Source organism: Molothrus aeneus, chromosome 6 (genome assembly GCF_037042795.1).
Source record: "Molothrus aeneus isolate 106 chromosome 6, BPBGC_Maene_1.0, whole genome shotgun sequence".
Lineage (NCBI taxonomy): Eukaryota > Metazoa > Chordata > Aves > Passeriformes > Icteridae > Molothrus > Molothrus aeneus.
In genome coordinates, this window is record NC_089651.1 from 10,893,256 (window position 1) to 10,917,749 (window position 24,494).

The 24,494-nt window shown below is 45.7% G+C and overlaps 2 protein-coding genes across 3 annotated transcripts in view; one reads left to right on the forward strand and one right to left on the reverse strand.

Annotated features, from left to right (window-relative positions):
- Positions 1–230: 230 nt before the first annotated feature.
- ADM (adrenomedullin) lies at positions 231–2,433 on the reverse strand. 2 transcript variants are annotated; one of them, XM_066552599.1, is made up of 4 exons: positions 2,325–2,433; positions 1,628–1,738; positions 1,181–1,321; positions 231–684 (listed from the first exon to the last, which is right to left on the reverse strand). In XM_066552599.1, the coding sequence occupies exons 2-4, from the start codon at positions 1,723–1,725 to the stop codon at positions 381–383; spliced, it is 543 nt and encodes a 180-aa protein (XP_066408696.1). In that variant the 5' UTR covers positions 1,726–1,738; positions 2,325–2,433; the 3' UTR covers positions 231–380. The 2 variants fall into 2 exon arrangements, with proteins under 2 accessions (XP_066408696.1, XP_066408695.1); XM_066552598.1 differs by having other exon boundaries at positions 1,628–1,741.
- A 5,746-nt stretch (positions 2,434–8,179) lies between these two features.
- SBF2 (SET binding factor 2) overlaps positions 8,180–24,494 on the forward strand; it is a 232,509-nt gene continuing 216,194 nt past the window's right edge. Inside the window, exon 1 of the mRNA XM_066551479.1 lies at positions 8,180–8,352. Within this exon, the coding sequence (XP_066407576.1) occupies positions 8,298–8,352 (55 nt within the window). The 5' untranslated portion in view covers positions 8,180–8,297. The remainder of the gene's footprint in view (positions 8,353–24,494) is intronic.

Genomic DNA, 24,494 nt, shown 5'->3' on the forward strand with positions numbered 1-24,494 from the left:
GACGCGCACCCTCCAACCCTCGGGGGCGGAGGGCGAGGCCGGGGCCCGTCGCCCACCGGCGGGTCCCCCCCTGAGCATCCCCTCCTTGGGGCGGCGGGGCGCGGGAGGGCGGCCAGGGCCGCCCGGCCCCCCGGGAGCAGCGGCGGCGCCTTCGCGTCGCGGGCGGCGGCGGCTGCGGGAGCCGGCGGTGCCCGGCCCGGGCAGGGCCGGAGTCCGTGGCGGGCGGGGGGCGCAGCGTCCGCTGCCCTTCTCAGCTCCCCCCGGAGGGCGCGCCGGGGTCCCGCCCGGGCAGGCGCTCTCCGCGAATCCTGGCGGATCTCAGCCCGTGCCTCAGTCTCAGTCCATCCGTCGAGGCGGCCTCGGCCGGGTCCTGCGGCGCTTCAGACTCCGAGGAAGGCGGCGAGGGGCTGCGCCCGGCGCGTCCTTGGGCGCCGCCCGGAGCTGGGGGAGCGCGCTGGGCTGCGGGGCTCGGGCAGGGAACGCCGCCGGCGGCCGTAGCCCTGGGGGCTGATCTTGTTTGGGGGGGCGGCATCGTTCCTATCGTTGACGGCCGCCCTGTGGAGCTCGTCGACCAGCCAATGCACCGTGCACGTCCCGAAGCGGCACGCCTTTGTTTGGAAGTGGGGGAATCTGTTAATGCTCTGGCGGTAGCGCTTGACGCGGATGTGAGCATCCTCCCGGTTGCTGCAGGAAGAGAGAGAGCGGGCATGAGAAGAGCGCCGTGGGGGCCCGGAGGAGGGGACCCGGTGGGCGAGGGAAGGGGAGGGTCTGCAGGGCAGGGAGCCCCAGACTGGAGACGGGCTTGTCCCGACGGTGCCCGGCTGCCCCCCAGCAGTCCCGGCTGTGCCCTCCGCGGGAGCGCCGAGCAGAGCCGGCTGCCCATACGAGGAGAGGCCCCGCCGGTTTACGGCTGTTACTTTTTCCTAAGCATCCAGGGCTCAAGTTACTATTTATATCTGACTTTCGCAGCAAAGGCGCTACTATCTCCCGCCAGCTAAAGAGCGCGGGGAAAGGAAGGCGGGAGGCTGCTTTCAGCGCGATGGGCAGCCCGGGCAGGACCTGCCTCTGGGGCGGGGAGGATCGACAGCAAGAATAACCCTGAACACCCGGAAACCAGGGGACCCCGAAACTTTCCACTGCCTCGAGCAAGTGCCCGAGCCCAGGAAGGGCTGGAATTTACCTGGGAGGCGAGACTCGGGAATCCTCCTTCACGTCCTGGGTGCGTATGAGAGGCAGCACGTCGGCGGCTGCCCCCAGCCCTCGGAGCAAGCCCGCAGGCTTCACGTCCCGCTTGGCTCGGCTTAATGCCCATTTCGTCCATCTGAAAGAGCATAAGGGAAGAGGAGAGCCTGTTATCGCAAGTCTGCAGGGCGGGAGCCAAACCAAATAGATTCGAGGGGCGAAAATCTTTGCCAGCGCCGAGATTTTTTTTTCTTTTTTTTTTTCTTTTTTTTTTTTTTCTTCTCCTCCCCCCAGTGTTTTCTGAAAGGGCACGAGGCCTTTAAGGAGCTGAGCAATTCCTGCAGGGAATCCAGTGCCTCTGACCGCTGCCGGAGCCAGGCGCGGGGGCTCGGCAGCTCCACGCGCGGCGCGGGGCGCTGGCAGGAGGGCGCGCTCCGATACTCACTTTCTTTTGAACTCTGTCGCTACGTCCACCCTTGCAGCATCCACCCCGAAGAAGGTCACAGAGCCGAGATAGAGCAGGGCTACGTGAACTAGTTTCATTCTGGCTGGGCTCCTGCTGGAAGGAAAAGAGAAGAACTATAAGCACGCTTGCTAATAAAAGTCAAGTAAGGACTGTCCTTTATTCCTAGTGAATCCAGAGAGCTCCTTCCCTCGCAGAGCCCCCAGGCTACCGGGAACTTTGTGTCTGATATGAACCAGAAGCTAATATTTGCTCAACAACTTATCACAGAGTAAATAACAGAGCCTCCAAAGTTTACGTTTGTCGAGAGTTTAGTTGCAGAGGCGGCTGAAAACCAGCAGGATTTCCAGAATACCCCCAGCGGCTTGCACTAGGATTTAGCAAACCCATAAGATCAGAGACAGCTGGCTATCGGACGCATCGTTTTCAAACTCCAGCAAGTGTTTTGCTGCCGGGAAGTTTATTCCCTGATAGCTCCTCTTCCCACTTCACACGCAGAACCAGCTAGGTCTGGATCTTATGTTGTAAACTGCAGCTGATGCCAAGAGCCAGTGCAAGACTCCACAGCATAACTCCAAACTCTTCAAAACAGTCCAAATTTAGTAGAGTTTTACTTGCGTTCCACCTCCCCTGAATCTTTTGTTGTTGCCAAGGACGGAAAAAAAAAAATAGTTCTTACCTGACAGTGAGGATAATCCACTGAGACAAATGTTTTTGTAGTAGCGATCCGAGCTTGCAGGGTTTCCTGAGGAGCGAGAACTCCTCCTTTTTGTGTGTGTGTGTGTGTGTGTGTGAAGTAATCACTGCCGAGCTCTGCGCTCCTCTGCTCGCTTTTATAGAGAGCGCTGAGAAGTGGGTGGACCTTGGCGTGGCTGGGCGAGCTCTCTTTTGGCACCCCCCCACCCCCACATTTCAAGCACTCCTTGAGCATTCTGACCTGGATTGGGGGCAACATTGGGGGGGGAATAAGAGGATTATTGAAAATTATCTTAAACAACCCCCTTGGTATTTTGTTAATTATAACGGCAGCTTTTAGGATTCTGAGTCATGGCACAACTAGCAAAATCCGATGAGCCCCTCAGCCTGTTTTACTGGGGACAGAGGTTTTAACCGCCAAAATATAATTATATTTATGCTGTCTGTAGAATAATTTCTCATTCTAGATATCTTAACCTCAGGTGGGTGAAAGCAGGGGAGTGGAAACCAGATTCAATCCATTCCAAAATCCATGAAAATCCATCAAATATCAAAGTTCCAAAACTAAACCCATATTTGGACAACGTGAATTTATAATGAGTAACTGGAATGACAGCCTTCTTTACATAAGTAATGAGGTGGCAAATCGGGCATCATTAATATTTATGACTAAACTTTAGTGCATTTTTTATCTAACAAAATGAATTTGATTTACTGGATCGATTCAAGTAGATCACGATTCAAATGGTTTTGGCAGATGAAGGTCAGAGACCAGTTCTGTGCCTTGGAACAGAGCAAGTGGCATTGCTTTGGGGCAAACACGGGGTCACTGAAACGCCTGGGGTTACGGGGCTGGGAAGATCCGCCGTGCCTTGTGCCGTTCCCAATCCGCAAACCTCACGGATGTGAGTGCAGTTACTTCCCGGTCAGAAAGCTGAACCGGTGCAGGATCGGGATCTCTAACAGCATTCTCTCGGCTGGCCAGCAGCAAAACCTCAGTGTGACCACCTTGTTGTTGGGGTTTTTACAGTCTTTAACATCTTTGCTCCGTGACGCTTCAGAAATGCAGCGGTCCGGCTTCGCAGGGGGTGCTGGCAGCCAGCAGCGGATGGAGCGTGTCTCCGCTGACTTGTCGCAGTGCAAATTCGGCGGCACCGAGGGAAATGCCCCGGGAGATCTGCGCCCTGGGGCAACACGGTCCCCTGGCCAGCGAGGGACGCTCGGCAGGAAGGAATGAGTGGTGAGATGTTTCTCTCGCATCTTGCCCCAAGCAAAGTGTTTCAAAAGTCAGGTGAGTGAGTGTGTGCTCGTGACTCTGCCTTTCTAGATAACCGCGGCGTATAACAACACCCCGGAGAGGTATGTGCAGGGGGATGACAGAAACTTTCCTGTGCACGGCTCACTCGGTCTAAGGTGCTCTCTCCCTCCCTCCCCCGGCTCTCCAGCAGAGTCCAGATACCTGGAGCCTCCTGTCTCCGGCACCTACCTGTGCGGGACAGGCTGGCCGGGGAGCTGCCACCACCCGGCCGGCGGGGAGGGCCAGCGCTGCCTGTCGCTGCTCCCCATGGCATCAGCCGGCCGCCCCTCTGCCCCGAGCGCCCTGCGCGGCTCCGCGGGGCGAGGCCGTTCCCCCGGGCCGGAGCCGCTGCCCGCCGCACCTGCCCGGCCGAGCGCCGGCAGCCGGCGCGGCTGCCCCGGCTCATCCCGTCCCTGCCGCCCGCAGCTCTGCGGAGCCGCAGCCCCGCTGCCCGCGCCTCGGACCGTGCTCCGGAGCGCAGAGCGAGAGGCTTGGGGAGGAAACACAGGGAGGAAGAGATGGGAAAATAAAATGGTCTAGAACGGGACCGTATCATGCCCGGAGCTGCACGACTGGCTGGATTTTAGAGACCTCATGAGGCAGCTCAAGCTCGTGCGAGTTCAAGCATTTCCTTGATTAGCAGAAGTTGAAACTGAACCTAACTTTTTCCGAATGAGAAGGCAGGATTTTATGTGATAAGCATTGCTTTGACTCAAATTGAGTCTCCCATTCCAGTAAAAAAAAAAAAAAAAAAAATCTCACGTTTCCTCAAATGCTGGAAAATCCCTCATTAAAATCTTTGGCTTAAACGGGAAGTGTATTTTGTATACCCTGAGCCAAACAATGCAGAAAAAAAATCTATGTTGATTTAGGAATAATAATAACAGTAGTAACACAGCTCTCACGTTTCTTCCATACTGACTGTAACTATCCTCTCAGTGATACAAAATTACTTCATGCAAATTCATGAGGTGGCAAACTCTGACACATAAATGATCAGTTTGTTGATTATGTGATTTGTGAAAGGGTGTCAGCAGGTAAAGCTGTTTCAAGTCTACCACAAAACATCATGTTCTTTGTTCAGAGGCTCATTTTGTTCTTTCTATGAACTTGCATTCTCATGCAGTTTGGAAATGAGCAATAGTCACTGAATTGGTACTGTGCTATAACAATGACAAATTTTTAAAAAATTATGCCACAAACAGTTATTTCCTAAAAAAAAACCCAAAAAAAAAAAACAGTTCCACAGAATGTTCCATAGCAATATCATTCACAAGCTGTGAGTCAGGCAATGCCAAGCAGTTCAGCAAGAGCAGTGTGTGATGTGAAGTGCAGGGTCTCCTGGATGCTGCTCCATCCATGGTGGGAAGCTGGCCTGGAGGAGCAGCCAGCTCCTGTTTACTGCTTATCTGGGTGTACCATTCAACCTCTTGGTGTTCCCATACAGAAGACCTTACAACAAGTATCTGCTCTGGCAGGGATGTGGTGAAGATGAATTACTGTTTATAGAGCATTTTATTCAGGCTGAGATTTATTTGAAAAGAAAAGGTCTAAAATCTGTGGGTAGCAATGGGGAATCAGTGTGAGGCAAATATTCTGTGCTGGTTATGGAAGAAAACTGTTGTTTGAAGCCAGTGGAAGTGCCTTTGCATGTTTCACTTTGTTTAAACAAATTGTTCTGAATTCATATGCCATGAGCATGAATAGACTTAATTGTATTTCAGGCTCTGTGAAATCAGCAGAAAGATAATACTAATAGAAGAATGGCACCCCCTGAAGGATCTAAAACCTCAATCAAGCTCCACACAGAAAAACCTTACTGTTAGTGCCTGCACCCAGCCAGTTCTCTCTGTGCCAAGAGCACAGTGACATTTTGGTAGTCCTGCTGGAGGTGCTTTGGTGTACACCAAACAGAGTCTCCCAAGTGAGTGGGGGATGTCTATTAGTAGGGGAAATCTGGTCAGGGTCACGGCTACTGCCCTGTTCTGGCATGGGTTGGCAGAGTCTGAATTCCCTGTTTCCTGAAGGAGGTGTGAAGTGTAGGAGGTATTGTGAACGTTCACACCTTGTTGTTGGCAAGGGCACAAGGTGAGTGTGGCAACCTGGTCCCTTGAGCGCTTTCAGGCTCTTGGAGAGGCTGCAGCCTTGCAATTCTTCCCCTGGGGTAAGTACGTGACTAGGGGCTTGTGGAGACCCGTGCCTCGGTGTCCTCTATGAGCCCCTGCTTCTCCTGTGAGGAGCTTGGTTACCCTGCTGCAAGTGAGGGAATTCAGGTTGGGTGGTCTGGATGAGCATTCAGTTTCACTTTTCATTAGAATTTAGGTGAGCAAACACTGTGTCTGCTCCACTTCTTCATTTGTCCTATAAGAACATAAGATTGCTCTATACTTAAGGCAAGTTGCCCAGAGAAGCTGTGGATGCCACATCCCTGGAAGTGTTTGTGGTGTGGTTGGATGGGTCTGAGCGACCTGGTCTAGTGGCATGTGTCCCTGCCTGTAGCAAGGGGGTTGGAACAGGATGATCTTTAAGATCCCTCCTGACCCCAAACCTTCTGTGTTTCTGTGAAATAAATAAGCTCAACTACACTTCCTATTTCTTATTTAAGATGTGCCACTTCTTATAAACTTTTTAAACTTTGGCTGTACTGATCTAGAAGGCAAAAGGAGCAAGGCTGTAAAGTGAACACTAAATAAACATCTTGCTCTTGAACATTTATTTATTGCTCTTGAGCATTTATTAATGCTCTGGGAAAGGTGTGAGTGATTCTCTCCTACTAGAGGTGCTGTGATAAAAGAGCAGTGAGATTTTCCTATTGAGATTTGTTATTGCATATTGAATCTTTTTATGAGTGCAGATATGATAACTCTAAGGACCCATTTCAGCTCCAAATTAGGTAATTTCTTAGTGTCTTTCAACTTTCTCCCCAGATTTAGCTGTACAGAACATTATCCTTTGCTTCTGTGAACTGTTACTGTGTCCTGCAACCAAAATGCCTATGCATAACTTACCAAAGTCCTGCATGACTTAACCTAACTCCTACCTAGAAGTGACTGATCCCATAGAGTGCATCTCTTTCTCAAAAAGTATGGTCAATCTTTTTGATGTATATATGACACATTTTTCTTTACTCCTAAACAAGGAAATGTATTAGGATTGGATCCTTACACATGTCATTTGCTTCAAAACAGCTAAATCACGAAGCTGATGACTTCGAGGAGATGTCAACCTCTGCCCTCCACTGAGAAGGCACAACTGGGAACACTGCTTGAAGCTTCCTGACCAGTTTGCATCTGGCTTATCAGCAAGACACTGCATCACTATGTTCCAGCTAAGAGGTGTGAGAACGGCATGTTTGAAACAGAAATGTCTCTGAGACCACTTCTGACTGTCTGCTGGGTCCCTCGTCAAGGTGGATCGTCTGGAGCAAATCCAGTTTGCTGCACTTCCACACCCAGCCCGGCACCTACGACTGCTCCTCGCTGGAATGCCACCCACGTCCTCCGCGCTGGTTCTTCTCTCTGTGCTGTCAAACGGGACGTACATAGAAGCTTATCAGAGTGGTTTTTGCAGGCTCCGCCAGCTACCCAAGCGCTGTACTGTCTGCTCCTTTATCCTCAGCATCTCCGCGACTGCTGGCAAAGTCCACCGAGCTTTCGAGGGCCACGGTCCAGAAGGTGCCTACCTCATCTGCACGTTATAAACAGCACCACGGCAGCTCCCGGCGCGGCTCGCTGAGTGCCCCAGCGGCCACCGCCCGCGCCCGGGCCAGCACGTCCGGGGCCACGCGGGTCACGCCGAGGCACCGCCGGCCAGTGCCCTGCCAGGCTCGGCCCCGGCGCCGCCAGCCGCGGGGAGCAGCAGGGCCGGGCCGGGCCGGCAGCACAGCCCGCTCCGGGCCGTGGGTGCTGCTGTGAGGGGGCCGGGGCCGAGACCGCCGCGCCGACCCTCGGCACCGCCACAGAGCCCAGCGGGGCCGCGGCACGGCTCCCCCCGCGGCGGCACGTCCCGAAAACCCCGGACAAAACGTGACCGGGACACATTCGGGACGGGCAATCTCCGATTGCCCAGGCCGGGCTGGCGGGGCCGCCGTTATCTCGCCGCCGGCTTCCATTTCCGCGGAGCCTCGGTGAGGGCGATGCCCGGCCCCGGCAGCTCCAAGCGGGAGCGGCGAGGTGCAGCCCCGCTCAAACACTTGGGTCTCCCCGGGCACTCAGAACGCTCCGAGCCGCCGCGCGTGTCTTTTGTAAGGGGAACGGGCTCCGGACCCGCTGCCCCCCGGGCGGCCACCGCACTGGGGGAGGCTGCAGAGACAAAGCCCCGCTCGGGCGGGGCGCGGACCTCCCCCGCCGGACCCTCCCCGCCCGCGGGGGGCTGCGAAGGGAGGCCGCGGCGCTGGCAGCGGCGTCCCGGCACGGCGGCCGGCCCGGGGCAGCGGCACTGCGGGACAGCCGGGCCGCCCCAGCCCCAGCCCCCGCCCAGCCCCGGGGTCACGGCGAGCGGCCCGGGCGGCGCGCAGGCGCACGGCGTGCCCGCGCCTCCAACATGGCTGAGGTGGTGCCGTTCCTCCTGCGGCGGGCGCGGAGCGGAGGATGCTGAGCCTGCCCCGAGCCGCCGCCGCAGCCGCTGGGGTGGTGAGGCCGAGGCGCGCCCCGCGCAGCCATGGCCAGGCTGGCCGACTACTTCATCGTGGTGGGCTATGACCACGAGAAGACAGGTAGGTGTGGCTGCGCGCAGCGCTGCCCCGCCGTGCCTGGCCGCTCCCCGCGCTCCTGCCCGGCCCCGGCCCCGGCCCCCGCCCGCCTCCGGCCGGGCCGCGGGAGGAGGAGACTGCGGCGCACACGGGGCGCGCGTCCGGCCAGGGGAGGAGGGGGTGAGGGCAGCGGGGCGAGCCAAGGGTTAATCCCCCTTCCCCGAGGGGGGAAGCGGAGGGGCTCCCGCACCGCCCGGTCGGGTCAGCCCGGCCCGCCCCGCCCGCCGGGAGCGGCGGCGGCTCCTTCCCCGAAGCGCGGGCAGGTTCAAACGGGGCCCGCGGCCGTGCCGGGCCCGGCGGCCGGAGCCGCGGGGCAGGGCCGGAGCCGCCGGTCCCCACCTGTGTCCCGCCGGCTGGGGCGCGACAGCCGCGCCTCCCGGGAGAACAAAGGCTGCGTTCGGCCAGCGGCGGGGCTTGCCCGTCTCGCCGCTCATCCATCGCCTGTTGAGCGGCGCCGCGTGTCCCCCGGGCAGCGCCGTAGCGCCGAACGGGCATGGAATGGGTGCTCTTCCTAAAGCCTCGGGATACTGAGTGCTGTCTGCTGGGGGAAAGGGAAGTGGTGTTATCTGCTGTCGTTTTGTGGGCAGAGAGAGAGTGGTTTGTGTTACGTAACTCTCCGTTATGGTACCAGCTTTGTTGCTGCAGAGATCTCAAATCAGTGTTTGGGAAACGAAGTGATTGTCAACTGGAATGTGTTTGTGCTGCGTATTTCAGAGCGCTCCTTTGAATGTATGTTGTTAATAAACAATATTTTAAACAGTCGAATGTTCCCTAATTTATTTGGCTATGCATAAACCAAACAACACTCAAGTTTGTTACTCAGAGTAATTCTTTGAAGTAGCAATTGCGTGTAGTCTGTATCTGTTGATTCAAAAAATGCAGCTAATAAACTCGGATTATGGATTTTTTTAAAAAGAAATATAATTTTTAGAGAAACCGTTATATTTGCATGTTTAAAGATGCAGTGTCTTACAAAGTTCTGCTAGGGTCTCTTGGATTTTACTATTCTGCAATTGTTATTCCATTAATTACGTCCTGGTTACCCCTTCCATCCCATTTGATAGTAGGTTTGTCCTAATTGTACTGTCAAAATCAAGCCATGTGAAATGGGAAGTATTTTATTTTAAAAATAAAGACCTTTCCTTTTACCTCTCTCCTGTTTGGAACATTTTCCCTGACAAAGTAGAGAGAACCCAAATCAAAACAAAGAAGCAACCGAAAAACCCAGATGTGCTTTTAAAGAAGACAAATCAAATAGGCTGCTTACTTCATTGAAGTGAAGTTACAGATTGCATTGGAAAGCTTTATGTCTGTAAAATGTCCTCATCTGTAGCATTTAAGTATGTGTTTAACTTCCCATACATAAATTGTTTCATGAAGTTTGGTAGAATTGCTTGCCTGGTGAAATTGAGCAGATTCAGAAATAACTCCTGAATCTTAATTTAAAAAGGTCATGCCCAGAAAGTAATTGTTTAGACTTTATTATTTAAACTGCTTGTTGCTACTTTAATGCTTCATAAGAAAAATGCTTGAAGGAACAACATTCTGTTGAAGACTAGGCATGCATTGTTTTCCAAATTCCTTTACCCCCACATGCAATCCCATAATACATGGAGTACTGACCTTTATTTTTCTTATAAAACTGTAGTTTTTTGATGCATTTATTATGCTTCCTTCTATATGAAAAGCAGGGACAAGCATTTGTAGGATTATAGACTAGCTACCCTTGAAGCTTTTATATTTTTAAGTATGTTCTTTTTTTTTCCTTTCCTATTTGTTTTTTATCTGCAGGTACCTTCTGGCCTGGTTTTAATGTGCTTGATTTTAATGTTAAGTGTAATTATGTTTTGTAGAGTTTTTTTGGTTTTTTTTTTTTTTTCCCCAGGCATAATCTGTGGAATAGCTTTGTGTAAACAAGCAAAAAAAAAATGCTGTACCCTTCCCCCCCAACCTGTGTCAGAAGCATTTGGATGATAAACACTTGTGGTTTATAGGGAAAGGGTGTTTATAGGAGTGACTGCTCTCCCAGGAAAGCCCCACTGCGTCTGCTTGCTCTCCCCTCACTGCTTATATGGATTTATTTAGATGTGCCAATATCTTACCCCTGAAAATGTGATAAAGGTGCTGATTTTCTGGCTTTACTCAAAAAACGTTAGCTGTAAATATCTAAAATGCAGTGTTTATGCAGTTTAGGAGCAGATCTGTAGATTTTTGTTGTTTTGGAACAGCTTTGATGCTACAAGTTTTTGTCCAGCATAGTCTTCAGGGGGAGTGAAGGGTTTTATTGTCCTCAAATAAACCAGAGTGTGCCCTTTGGGAATCAACATGTGAAAGTCCATTCCTGTTCTGGTCTAGGCCTGTGTAAATTGATGTTACAGCAGTCCTGGTGCTGCCATTCCTATTGTGCTAAACCTTCCTTTGGATCCAGCTCACTTTAGGATGCTGACCCATCCAAAAGACCTTTCTTGCTGGGTGTGTAACCTGTGTTGCTGTATTGTCTTGGATTACTTGCCTGCTCATTTTTCAAACAGTGCTGGCTCATCAGGTTGTCAGATGAATGCCAGTACTGGCATAAAGGAGGATCAGGAGCATGCTGAAAGACAGATCAATGCACCCTGAGTTTCTATCAGCTGAAATGTTCCTAGAGCCTTGGGCAGAAAGATGTTAGTGAGGTGCCTTTGTGCCCTACATGCTCTAAGGAACCTGATGGGAGCCCTTGGATAATTTGCCTAACAGGCAGTTTATTCATGCTTGGCAAGTTGCACAGAGGCTCTGCCCGAGTGGAGAATGAGCTTTGCTGTTGACAGGTGTCAGAAGAGTTGCAGGCACTTAGGAGTTGAGAAGTCTTTGTGTTGCTGAAGATGACCTGATTCACCCAGCTTTTTCTGTCTTTCAGGTACACTGGTCTGTATTCCCACTTAGGTTGCTCGGTCTGTGTCTCACCATAAAACTAAGCTTCAGTGGATCATAGTTTTAATGGCTGCTGTGTATTTTAAGAACTCATTCTGAGCCACTGCTCAGAACTGCAGCAGCAGTAGCTGCTGTCAGAAGTGCGTGTTAAGTGTCCTGACAGAGTTATAGAAACCAGATTTATAAATCCCCCAGCTTTACTAAACCCTTTTCTTTTTTTTTTTTGTTCAAACAGTGATACTTTTTCAGAGTAAAGCAATCAGCCTTGGTGTATTTTGCCTTCAGCTGAACCTTGGCTGAGGTAGATAACCACTTTTTCCCCCAGCATATCAGCACAATATAAAGCTGTTACATAACTGGCTACAAAAGGCACTTACAGAAGTCTCTGAAAGGAGCAAAGGTGCTACCAGATTTAGGCATTCTAGGATAACAGCTAGGAGAAATCCCAGGAGCCCTTACTGTTCATGCATTTTATTGTTTCATGGATTTTGAAGTGTGTTTGATGTGCTTCACCAAAAAATTCTCATTTATTATGTCTAAATAATGGAATGTGGATGGGATTTAGGAAGAGCACAGATATTTGCAAAGATCACAGAAGGGCATGAGAAAATGCCTTTTTTGTTTTGTTTGTTTTTGGTTTTGCTGGTATAAGCCCTAATCATAAACCTATCCCTAGAATCTACATACAGTATTCCTTGGAAAAGGTAAAAGAGAGAACATTCTGTGTCTTCCTTAGCTCAGCAGCTGAAAGGTGACAGGATGAAGAAGAGAGGGTCTAAAGACTGAATTTGATTAATTTTCCCATACACCCGTGGCAGCTTTCCTGTAGGATGCTGTTTTGTACCCAGAAGTTAAAGGAGAAAACCTATGTGGTGGATCAGGATGTTTTCTGTGAGGTTTGGTTGCTCTAAGAGGACAGAGGAGTGATTTGTTCTTGAATCTGTGTGCAGTTGCAATGTGTAGGACAGAAGGCTTCCAACAGTATAGCAGTTTTATTTGGCTGTTGTCACAACTGATAAATGCTGGTATAACATGTGTAGGCTCTGTTGTGGTTGTTTCTGTTCTGATTTTTATCAACTCCTCTTCAGGGAAGCCTTTATTGTGTAACATAGCTTTGTATCTCAGAGGATTTTGAAACAAGACAAGTGATTGTTGATGGAGTGGGAGAAATTTCTAAATGGAGTTGTCTGATTCTTTTTTTTCCTGTGAGCAGATTTTCCCTGTGAAGAATATAGTATCATTAGGATTTTCTGGTGTATTTTCTGTATATTCACAGTTGGGCATTTCACTGAACTGGTGTGTGTATAAGGAGTGGATGATTGCTTGATACCATGGCATGCAATCTCTGTAAAAACAAAATGTAGAAAAATAAGGGAATAAAGCTGTTACTTCAGTGGCTTTCTTATCTGTGCTGCAGCTTAATTTGATTCAAATGCAATCCAGGGAAATCTCAAAGGGATTAAAAAAGCAACAAAAACCAAATCCTTCTTATTGTGGCAGGGGAATTCTTGCAGCTGCAGTGGAATGAAGCATCAAGTGCAGTGCTGGAAGTGGAGCAGAATGCAGGAGTGTGCCTGGGAGATGGTTCTAGGTGCCTGTGGCTGCTAGGGCATGGCACCCCAAATACTTGTATACAAATTAGTTGCTCCAGTCAATGAAATGATCTCTTCCTCCAAACCTTGTGCTTTACTTTTCAAATACAACAGGTTTCATAAAACTGTGCTGAAACAGAATGAGGAAAAAATATTTCCATTGCACGTGGTTTTGTTTGTTTCGATTGTGGTAGTGTTTATTTCTTTGTTTGTTTCTTTGTTTGTTTGGTGAGGTTTTTTGTTTTGTTTTTGTTGGTTTTTTTTTTTTTTTTGGGTGAGATAAAGCTCTGTTGAAAGCCTTCTTGGAAGACCCCCAGTATTTTTTGATAGCATGTATTCCTAAAAGATATCCAAGCAGTTTCTTCTAGTACATAATGTGGACTTAAAAAATTGATTTTGGTTTATGGATTTTTATCATTTTGGAGAAATCTTATAATCAACAGAGATCATAGATGTCTTCTTTCCCTCACATGTCTGTAATGAATATTTCTAAAGAACTTGGATTTCAGACTCTTTACTCACTCAGTCTTGCCATTATAATAACAACAACACTAAAAATACTTCTTTTTCAGCCTTTAATTGTAATCTAAAATATTCCTGGAGGCTTTTTTCTCTGCAAGCTATCTGCATTTGGTCTGAAATAGGACACAGATTATGTTGAGGGAAGTAGCATTTCCTATCTTTGTGACTTAACTGCAGTCAAGGAACTCTTTCTTCCCTGTTCTGTCCTGGATTAACTTTGTGGATTATCTGACAAAAAGACACTTTTCCTGCAGCCTGTTCATGGCAAACAGTTTGTTATGCAAGCCTGAATACTGTGTAAGCCCTGGCCTTCTATAACCACAATCATATTTTTCAGTGGAGGGACAATGAGACTGACATTTAACTTCTGCAATGTCCCAAACATAACAGTCCTGTCTTGTAACAGCAAGGAAGAGAATTACACTGCTGTGGTAGCTCTCTTACATCAATTTCAAGTACCAACTACCTCCCCAATTACTCGTGCTCACAAAGGAAAACCACAGTCACTGTGGAATCATTTGTAAAATGTGTAAAAGCAGATTCACAGTCCAGCCTTGATAACTGTCAGTGAAAGTTGTGGCCTGCAAATATCTACTGGTGAGTGGGAGGTTTTCCTTTGGTTCATCTCTCCTCTTACTCCTCTTTGCAGTAGCATGAGACTTTCATGCTCCTTGCTTCTATAGTGAAAAAAAAGATTTCTAACAATAGCATTATCAGTATTGATGAGATTCATTTTCTTCTGCTCGGCGTTTTGGGAATTGTGTTCCATTTCTATGTGTTTGTTGAAATAAATCACTCCGGTGGTGTCAGTGGTACGTTCTGAAGTCAAGGACAATCCAATTAGTGTTGATTGGGATTTGGCAGCTAAATCCCTGCTCATTGAGCCAAGAACATGCTGGTTATTGCTTATCTGCTAGTGACTAGATAGATCCTGATTTCACGTCTCTGATGTTTACAGTTCTCAGTTTTCAATCTTCTGCAGATTGAATACTATGAAAAAATGCAATCATTGAACAGAGCTTGAATTCTTTGTTTCCTTTCTGGGAGTGTTGTGTTCTAGGTGTCAAAGTAACCACAACATTTGCACTGAGCTGGATGTGGGTGATGGGCTGTCACTGCTGCAGCCAGGACCAGCACTTGGTGACAGGATGGTCTGGGGTTGTGTGAAGCTGTTGTGGAGGAAAGCTGAGAGGCAGAAAAAACAAACTCATCATAATTCTGGATACAAATTCAGGATAGTTGCATGCAAAACCCCATTGGACCATGGGAGACCTCAGTGGATACAAAGAGACAAAGGAATGTTACTGGGCATATAAAGTCAATCAATCAGAAAGAAATTCAAGAGGGGGAAAATAGAAGGTAGGAAAAATGTCCTTATCATGTCCTTTTACTGTGGTTCATGTGTCGTTTTCTAGGATTTAAAACCCCAGAAAATCCATTATCTGACACTTGGATTGATCTTCAGCGAGATAGAAAATGTCTTTTTTAAATGTTAGAGTGTTGGGTTGGGTTGCTGGAATAGCAGCTGGAAGGAAGATGAGACATTCTGGCAGAGGATTTCTCAGATGCTTCTGGGGGAAGAGGGATGACAGCTCTTCTTTCTGGAGCCTTGACTTCAGCTGTGGAAGGTTGTGGGTTTTGTTGGGCTCCTTTTGCCAGCTGCTGTGGACAGTGATGCCAGGAGTGTTGTCAGACTCTGTGGTGGGCTGCATGTCACTTCCTTGTGGCTCAGGCACCCTTCACAAGACATTGGCCACTCCTCCTGCTTACTCTATTTGACACATTCTGGTATTTTAGAATGCTTTCTGTCTTCTAGGTTTATTCCAGAAGAATCTCTGCCTTGTCATCTCTCCAACTTTCTCCTTCCTTCTCTTACTCTCAGTATCCATTTAACTCTCTTTATCTACTCTGTGATTTTCTGAGATGAAGTCTTCTTGGCCACTCAGTCTGATTTCTTATGGTTTTCATCTTTAAATAAACAAATTCCAATTCATCACACAAACACCAGGGCCAGGTTTTGTCCCTTCAGTAAATTTTGAGCCTAAAAGAGTGTTCGGTAGAATTTTAGTTTAGGCCAAAAAAAATCCTTTTCTCTCCAGTCTTATTTCTTGGAAGCAGAAAAAGTATTTGGTGTGAAATTTTACTGAAATAATTGGGCTGGAAACAGATGCCAACCATTGAGACTTTATATGGTGCATTAAGTTTAAGTAAAAAATAATTGAAAATAGTTAAAGAACAAGATCGAACACCATCAGAGATGCCTGTAGCTGTTAGTTATTTGTGTATGTAAAAAACATCACACTCTTGTTTCTTAGTTTGTTATAACTGCACTAGTTAAAGCCCAGTAAAGCTTTTAGCTTGACCACTGTGTTGTTGAAGTTTTCCACAGTTTAGATTTGTGCATTTAACATGTGTATTTTTGTTTTGGACGAAGAAATGCAGACGCTCGTCCTTTTTTGTGACTATTGTTCTCTGGGCTGTAAATCTAATTCCTAAATGGCAGTAAGAATAAGCTGTATGTGTGACTAACAAAATACTCAAGACTCAAAAGACAAAGTTGTGACCTTGTCATAAATTCAAATGTAATGGAATTTTAATTCTTGAAATATTGTTGAATTGGCATACTGTACTTCTTAAAAAATTAGAGAAGCTGTGTTTTTGAATTCTATTACACAGACTGCTTTTCATAAACATGCAAATTGCAATTGCATAAAAATAGAAGAAAGCCACATGCTTTGTTCCTGTGGAGCTGTTTCTTCATAATTAATCTATTTTCCCAGAAAAACACATAGTAGTTTTATGAAGCTCGTGTGATGACTGGGCTGTTACTGGTCTATATTGTTGGTGTGCTATTTTTAAACTAGGCTTAATACAAAACATTCCAGTAGAACTTACAAGAGGATTTCCATTTTCTTTCTTCTTGTTTTATAGTTTGTGAAGAGAGAATTAGTAGGTTTGATAATTTTTAAGAACATATAATTTTTTAAAGAAGGTTTCAAAGAAAAATTTATGATAAAACCAATTGTAAAAGCCTTCCTAAAACACGGATTTAAACCCACATTTCCCCCCATATTTTTGGGGGGTAATTTAATCTATTTAGAGTCTTCCTCTTTTGGGCTGCAAGTTCTTAGAATCTTCAGCCTGTGAGAGTTTTTGCCTTCAGTGTATTTTGTTCAGTGGGCTGCCAGGCAGAATTTGCTTTTTGTGAAGTGTCTTGGCCTGGGGCCTCTGCCTGAGCCATAGGTTGTGCCCAGCTGCAGCTGAGGAACAAGTTGGAATTTCCTGTAAAGGGAGGGAAGAGCTGCTGCCTTTGGGATTCACCCTACATTTCTTAGAAGTGCAATTATTGAATTATTCTTACTTTATGCCTTTCAGGAGCTGCTTGCTTTTGTAAAATAGGAAGCTAATTAGCATGTGTCTCTCATGATCAGTAAGTTTCAGCAGTGGTAGAAAGCCCAAGGTTTGGAATGGATGCTTTTAGTGGTATTTCCAAAACAAATAAGATAACGAGGCATGCACACAGAATAAAAGGATGTTTTCTGTCATAATAAATATTCAGTTTGTGTTCAGAAATCCACGCAAGTGTTCAAAATGTTGCAGAGGAATGTTTCTGCCCATGGTAATTTATAGTGACTAAAACTGAAATGCTAATTTTCAGTGATAAATTCTGGTCCACTTTGCTGAAGTGAGTTCAGAGAACACCTGTGAAGGTCTCAGGTTTGCCCTTTAGCTGGAGGCAGCGATTTTAGACCCTGGTGCCAGTTCTGTGCTACTCCCACTCACCAGCTGAAGTTTTGCCTCAAGCTCCCTGTAAGCATGCTTGAAGCCGAGGCACCTGGCTTTGGAGTAGTGACGCTGTGTTCCCTTCTCCAGCTCTGAGGGCTGGTTCTTTGCAGCAGGGAGGCAGCAGAGAGAGCTGGAGCATCCCCGAGCCCCTCACTCAGCAGGGTGTCCCCAGCCTGCAGCTGTGACTGCCCCGCGCTTCAGCAGCGCAGCCAAAGCAAGCGGCCCTGTTGTTTCAGCTACAGGCAACTGAAAAGAAAACAAAGCCATAGAGAGCCACATGTTTGTGATTTGGAATTCAAAACTCTTCTTTCAAAAGATTCTCTTTCCTGTTTGAGTAACGTGCATAAATAGTGATACCAGGTTTGCCCCTGAGTAAACGGCGTCCGCTCAAGTTGTGACACTCCTGTAAGGTTGTTGTTTCAGCACCCTGTTTTCCAAATATTTTGTTTATGCTGTTTATTATTAAAAGAGATGAGATCATACATGTTTAACAAAATAATCTCCTGGAGGCTATTTTTTATCATTTTGTTCTCTTTTGCCACATGGCATCGTTTTGGAAGAGGCAAGACTGTCACTCATTTTTTGTGAGAGAGAAAAGACCTCAGAAAACATGCTTTGTGCCTTTCTGACCTTGTAAGATGTTTTTGCATTCTTACAAAATTGTTTACGTGCTTGGTTATGGGTTTCTTTATGATTTTTGTTTTTAATTTACAAAGATGTGGCCAGATTTAGTAAATGGCCTTCTTTGGAAAACTGCAGTTCAAGAACATGGGGGTTCTCTGGTCAAGTCTCTAGACATAGTTATTGGTAACCAGAGCTGCTCTTCTTGCTGATAGCCTAGTAGAAGACAGAAGGTAGCAGTTTACATGCATACTTAATTCTGATTAAAAATGAGGATTGTTGCTCTTTCCAGAGAGGTAGGATTTGAGAGGCCTAACTCAGAAGACTGTTGTTTTCATAATCTGTTATTTTCTTGAGATTATGCTTACCATTATTTGAAGTTAGAAAACCTGGAGGTAAGCGTCAGATAAAAGTAATAATAACAATAATAATTTTTTTAAGAAAGGCCTTAACTGGTCTGCAACTCATTGTTTTTGTCTTGTGGAAAAGACCTTGGAGATGTTTCAATTCCCAAAGTTGTGATGGTTAAGGATAGGATGCTGAAAAGTAAAACCTATGGATCTCCTATCTTCCTTTGTAACTGAGATGTGTGTTCTGCTTATTCTCAGCCAGTGTTCTTAAAGTTATAATAAAGTCTGTGGGTTGAGTTGTTTCCTATCCCTAACTTCTTTTCTCCTTCTCCTCCCTGACTCCCCCAAAATCAGTAATTGTTTTAGGTTTTATATGAAAACAAGAAGAGTCATGGCTACTAATAAAATTCTGAAGCAGAAGACTTAGAATATAATTCTGTTTAAAAATCCCCATAAAAAGTCTAGAAATGAGCAGTAGAAAACCCTCATCACTTACTGTCTGTCTGGTATGTACTCCCTACCTAATCTTAACTGTTCTCTTAAAGCTTTGAAAATAGATTTGTAGAGACCAAAACATAAATTGTATGTTTTATTAGATTTGATTTATGGTCTTATGAAAACTCTGGATTTTTTTAATTCTTTTGCATTTGATGGTGAGCTGAGAGGAGCTTTGGACTTCAGTGATCTTCATGTAGTTGTATAAAGCACCATATGCTTTCTACAGTTTTCACAGCAGATGGACCAAGGTTTTGTCAACATGGTCTTGCCAAACTTAATTAGCAGCAAATTTTCATGTCTCAATCTAAGCTGTTCCTGATTTAATGGTAAGAGTCCCAAGAGTTATGTACAGATTAAAGGATCAGAGAATGGTTTTGGTTGGAAGGGACCTTAAAAATCCTCTGGTTCCATGGGCAGGGAACCTTCCACTGGATTGGGTTGTCCTTCCTCTGTTGGGGCCCCCAGAGGTGGTGGAGCACTCCAGGTGATTTCTCAGGAGAGCAGAGTAGGAGGAGAGAATCACCTCTCTTGACCTGCTGGTAAAGGATGGGTGCAGGTGGTCACTGTTCTTGGGCAAAATTGGTAGCATGGACGCCCAAAGTTAATTTTGCAGACCTTTTTTTTTTGTTCAACTTGTAAATATCAAGTAAAATAAAAGAAGTGGAATACTTAATGCTTGAGACTTTTAGATGATTAAAAGAAAGTAATAAAATAATTATTTTATTATAAATAAATATATTATAAATAAAATTATATAAATATAGATAAATATATTATAGTATAATTATATTAAATATATTATATTATAAATTATATAAATATATAAATAAATCAATTTATAATAAAATTATTTAAAGCTTGTGGTGAAGGGCTCCAGACAGAGCTCATGATATGAGTGACTAGAATGTCCAAATTTTGGATGAAATGCATTTTTATAAATACAAGCCAAAGTACATTTAGTGGTGAGAAAGAATTCATAGCATTGGTCTCTAATTTAGCTATTGTCACTTAGTTGAAAAGTTCTTGGAATTTGTTGGGACAGTTCTCTGTGAAACTTCAGCCTAAAGTCTGGTATGGCATCAGTAAACTCAGAAATAAACAGTGTGGAATTGTGAAAGAAACCCACCCAAAACCCCTGTGGTGTTGGGACTTGCAGCTTAGGGGCCAGGAATGGGTTAGGGGAACCCCAGAGGTCCTGCTCAGCCCTGGTCTCTGTGATCCAGACCCCTAAAGACTGGACAGGACCAGTGGGCATTGCCTGATCCCTTCTCCTCTCCCAAGGCACAAATGGCTGCAGCCTTTGCTGATCTGCCTGGGCAGATCCTGACTCATCCTCAGAGACCTCCACAACAGCCCTTCAAACCTCCTCCAGTGCTCCTCTGGCTGACTTTCAGGAGACTTTTCAGTGTTTGAGTCATGTGGCTTTGGGTACAGTTGTCAGCCTGTTACTGCTCTTCTCCTTGAAATGTGGGGACCAAACTGCATGTGGTCATTTACATGAAATCTTACCAAAATACAGAGTGAGACTGATACTTGCTGGTTTTGTGGGCAGGGCAGTTTTGTGACATCACTCTGAGCTTTTTATTTGGTTTGGTTGTTTTTTTGGTTTTTTTTTTAGCTCTCAGCATCACAACACTGAAGGTCACTTGAGGGTCACTTTGTGGTCTGCTTTAACTTCTACATCCTTTTTACTTAAACCACATTTGGGCCATCCCTTATATGTGCAGTCAGGTGTTCTGGCCTAACTCTGCAGCTTTGCAATTTTCCTTAGTCACACTCTTAACATTTTTTCATAACTTTTTTCCCAGTCTTTCAGGATCACTTTGAATTCTTAGCTTGTCCTCTACTCTGTTTATTGTCTTCATTTTCAGAAAATAAATAATCTATGTGTATATATATATATATATATATATATATATATATGTTTATATATTATAAGAACAGGTGCAGTTATGTTCTGTGTTTCAATCTGCAGCAACTTCAATCAAAACTAAACCAAAACCCACTTCAAATCAAAAACCAAGCCTTGGACTCCACAATGACTCACATATCATGTCTGAGAGATAGACTTAATGCTGCTGTAAATATGATTGAGTGTGTGTAGTGAATAAATTTGCAGAAAGCACATTCAGTTGATGCCCCTAGGCATACTAAATTTTGGGTTGTTTGGGGTGCATTAAGTAGGGTGATATTTTAAGAGTCAGGGACTTTAAGAAACAAGTTGGCCAATTATTTCCTAAACAGCAGAACTAGTGACGTATTTCTGCACATTTTTTGTCTTTTGTCTGGAATGGCCCTGGTAGTGCTGCTACAGACAAGGAACGGGGTGTCTTGAATACTAACTTTTCTTCAGATCAGGGTCACTGTGTGTTTATTTATTTGGGTTAAAGGCCATCGGTCACACAGACGTCGTTTCTGTAGGAAACCTCTCTGCAAGGAGCAGTTTTACTTGTGAGAACACCATTTACTGTCACTTAGGAGAATGTTTGCCTGCCTTTGTGGCAGACACATTATAATATGCTCCAGTTAAGATTCTGGGCCTGCCACAGCCTCAGAAGGGAGAGGTTATGTTCTATTAATTAATTACGGGCCCATAGTCAAGTGGCATTTAATTGTTTGCTAGGACATGGATGTGACTCTTTTCTTTCTTTGTGCTCTCGTTTCAGACAACCAGTTCCTTTGGTTTCTTGCAATTGCAAAATATGCACCGAGGAGTTAAAAAAATACTATTTTTACTGCTAATGGGGCATGCACTGGAAGTGCATTTGGATGTGCAAAATCTTGGCAGTGTAGCTTATTTATGGGGCAGGAGATGGCAGTAAGGAAACAGGTGATTTAGCACAAGCACAGAACCATACTTTATTCTTACATTATGGTTTTAAGAGAACTCTCAAAACCCCTGAAATACCCTAATAATTATTCAAATTTACACATTTATATTAATTTTGTGTCTTCCTGTTTGATTTTTTTGGGGTCTTTTTCCAATGAAGTATTTACCAGCATTTGCAGTGCTTGTTTAGAGATCAGGTGAAATATTATGTGCTACATGAGCCAAATACAATTCACATTATGCACAGTTCAGCTTTAGGGAAGACTGCTGGAGTTAGAAGTAATACAAATACACAGTAACACTTGTGATGTTTCAAAGCTTGTGTCTGTGCATTTCAAAGAAATTTGCATACAGCATTATTTTTAAGAATTCACATTCTTTGTGTCGGTCCCCACTTAATTTAAGGCACTCTGGCAGCTGGTTCTGTGGGCAAGGAGGGGATGAAATACTGTTAACCTCTGCGAGCCAGAACACAAACAAACAGTGTTTAACTTGGGGACAGCTGAGGGTGTTCCAGACAATGGTGTTAATTTTGATTGCCTGTTTGAAGTAGCCCTGTGCTTTTTGTTCTCATTTCGGAAGCCGAACATGTTGTTTGGACCTTGTCTGCAGCTGTGAAGAACAAAGTTTGTCATGCAGAGGCTGAGCAGGATGACATCAGGGGATGATGGTGGCTGCTGTGGCAGCGTGCTGCTCTTTGCCCCTGCTGTGGAAGCGTGATCACTGCCATGCATTCCTTTCATTTGGGGTCAGGCAGGCAGGCAGGGGTGAAATTGCATTCTCTGGGTATTTATGGGACCCCTTGTTAATGGGGGCTGCTGTTGTTTTGGGGCTCTGTTGCAGGGTGTTCCCCAGGTCAGTGCTCCTGCAGGGCTCTCAGTGGGCAGCTCAGGCTGTTTGCACGGTGACGCTCCAGCCCTTTGCAATTCAGCCATGACAGGAGGCCAGTAACTGTGGAGCCTTGCTCACATCCCCTGCACATCCCCAGCTTATGGAGTGCTGGAGAATGTGGAGCAAAATGTGCCTAAACCCTCAGGGCCCAATTCTCTTGAGGGAGAATGCTGCTGTGGAGTCCTGGCTTGCACAGGGCAGCGTGGGGTTAGCTGGCACCTGGGCTGAGCAGCCTGAATGTTGGCACTGGTGCCATTCAGGCAGGTGGGTAAGGAGCTGCTTTTTGCTAAATACATATGGGCCATAAGATATGCTCAGCTTACTGGAAGCTCTTTGTTTTTTTGCTCTGTTTTTAGTCTATAGTCAGTCCAGACAAAATATTTGGCCTACCAGGATATGTGAATCATTCTTTGTAAAGCATCATTTATCATCTGTGTTCTGAAAAGGTTTTGTATGAGGAAAACATTGAATACACTCAGAAATTTTTATTGTCAACGTGCGTTTTTACAGCTGTTGTATAAAAATCTTGCTTTGTTGAGATCAAAATATTATTTAATTGTTTTAGCCTATTGGAATCACAGGAAATATACAGGGTGGGAAACTCCCAAATGACTTGTCACTCTCCATCATCTGTAGGTGAGCAGTGGCACGCAGACTTAAATAAACAAATCTTAGCAGCTGGTTAGTTCTGGGAAAAAAGAGAAAACTTGCTTCCTCATCCTTTATGATTGCTTATATTTATGTGCTGAGTAGAAGAAAAGCTTTGAAACTTACTTAATCAATGCAAAAATATATGTACAGTACAAATCTGTTGTTAAGAATTGAGTGAACAGGTTGAAATCAACTTGTGTTGATTTTTTTTGTCCTTTTAGTCTTGTTTTAAATTAAACTAAGCCAGGTTTTGAAAGAAACTACTGCATGTGAGGAGGGTACTGTCTAAAATTCTGTGGGGACTTCCAGCGAGCATCTCAGTACCCAAAGATCTGTGGCAGCTGCTGTGAAGTTGAGGGCAAAATAATGTTGTAGTAGACAGTTGAGATGGCCTTCCAGTCACAGAATTCTGTTTGAACAGATTTTGTGGCAAGTATGATGCAAGGAAGTTTGCTGACATGTGATATAAATGAATGATACCTGCTGGGATACCTGCATGTACGGATCCATGTTCCAGTTCCTCTCATTAAAGGACTGTGGCTCTGCAAGTGCTTAGAGGCAGGAAGCATTATGGAAAAACAGTATTTTAAATAACTAAGGAATGGAAAAGGGCAGTGGAAGAGGAACTGTGAGATGACAAACATTGTCTATTAGAGATCAAGAGTGCAATGTACAGAGGAACAGTCCTGTGAAGGTGGTGGAGAGAGAACAGGGATTTGGAAGTTGAGGCAGATTCTTACTGCAGAGGATTGGAAAGTAGATCGGGAGGAAGTGAGTTGCAGAGCTAACATCTTGCATGTTGGGATCTGCTAAGTAATATTTACAGGTTGGGTTGAGATGTGGGTAGTTTGTGCAAGCTCCAGAACAGGAATTTGCAGTGATGTGAGGTATGGGACTACAAATAAAGACTGCATTTAAGGCTAAAGTGAGGGAGCTGGAGAAATGGGTTGCACGTTATCTCTGCAGCGCTGGCACTGCGTGGGATGTCAGAAGGGCTCTTATGAGGAGGATTCTTCTTTACACATTTCAGATTTGAGGAGGATTGTTTTGATCTGAGGCAGATGAAAGAGAGATGTGTGTGAATATACAGCTTTTGAAAGAAAGAAGTGAAGACAGAGGGGATTTATCTGTCTCTGCTGCCTGAATTGTGTTGTTCACAGGCCCCGAGTTGAAAATTTCAGATGAACTGGCTTAGTCATATATTGCAAGAATATCTTGACCTTATGGAGATGTTAACTTTTAACACAGTTGGCAAATAGTATCCAAAAGTAATTTTAAATTTTTGGAGGTCATGATAATTCCCTAGCTCTAGAGTGACTGTGTGTCCAGTGTAAAACAGCATTAAGTTACATTTATGTTGCAATTTAGCAGGAAACGTGCATCTCTCACGTAAGATCTTTCCTTTGATTCCAAGCAAGTGCTTTTTACTAAAAATGATGAGGTTTTTTTGATAAT

Excerpts from the sequence above, each read along its gene's own strand:
- ADM (XM_066552599.1), bottom strand. The coding sequence starts at position 1,725 with ATGAAACTAGTTCACGTAGCCCTGCTCTATCTCGGCTCTGTGACCTTC. Across the intron at positions 1,322-1,627 it reads GCGACAGAGTTCAAAAGAAA|ATGGACGAAATGGGCATTAA; the intron begins GTGAGTATCGGA and ends ATGCTCTTTCAG. Across the intron at positions 685-1,180 it reads TCCCGAGTCTCGCCTCCCAG|CAACCGGGAGGATGCTCACA; the intron begins GTAAATTCCAGC and ends CTCTTCCTGCAG.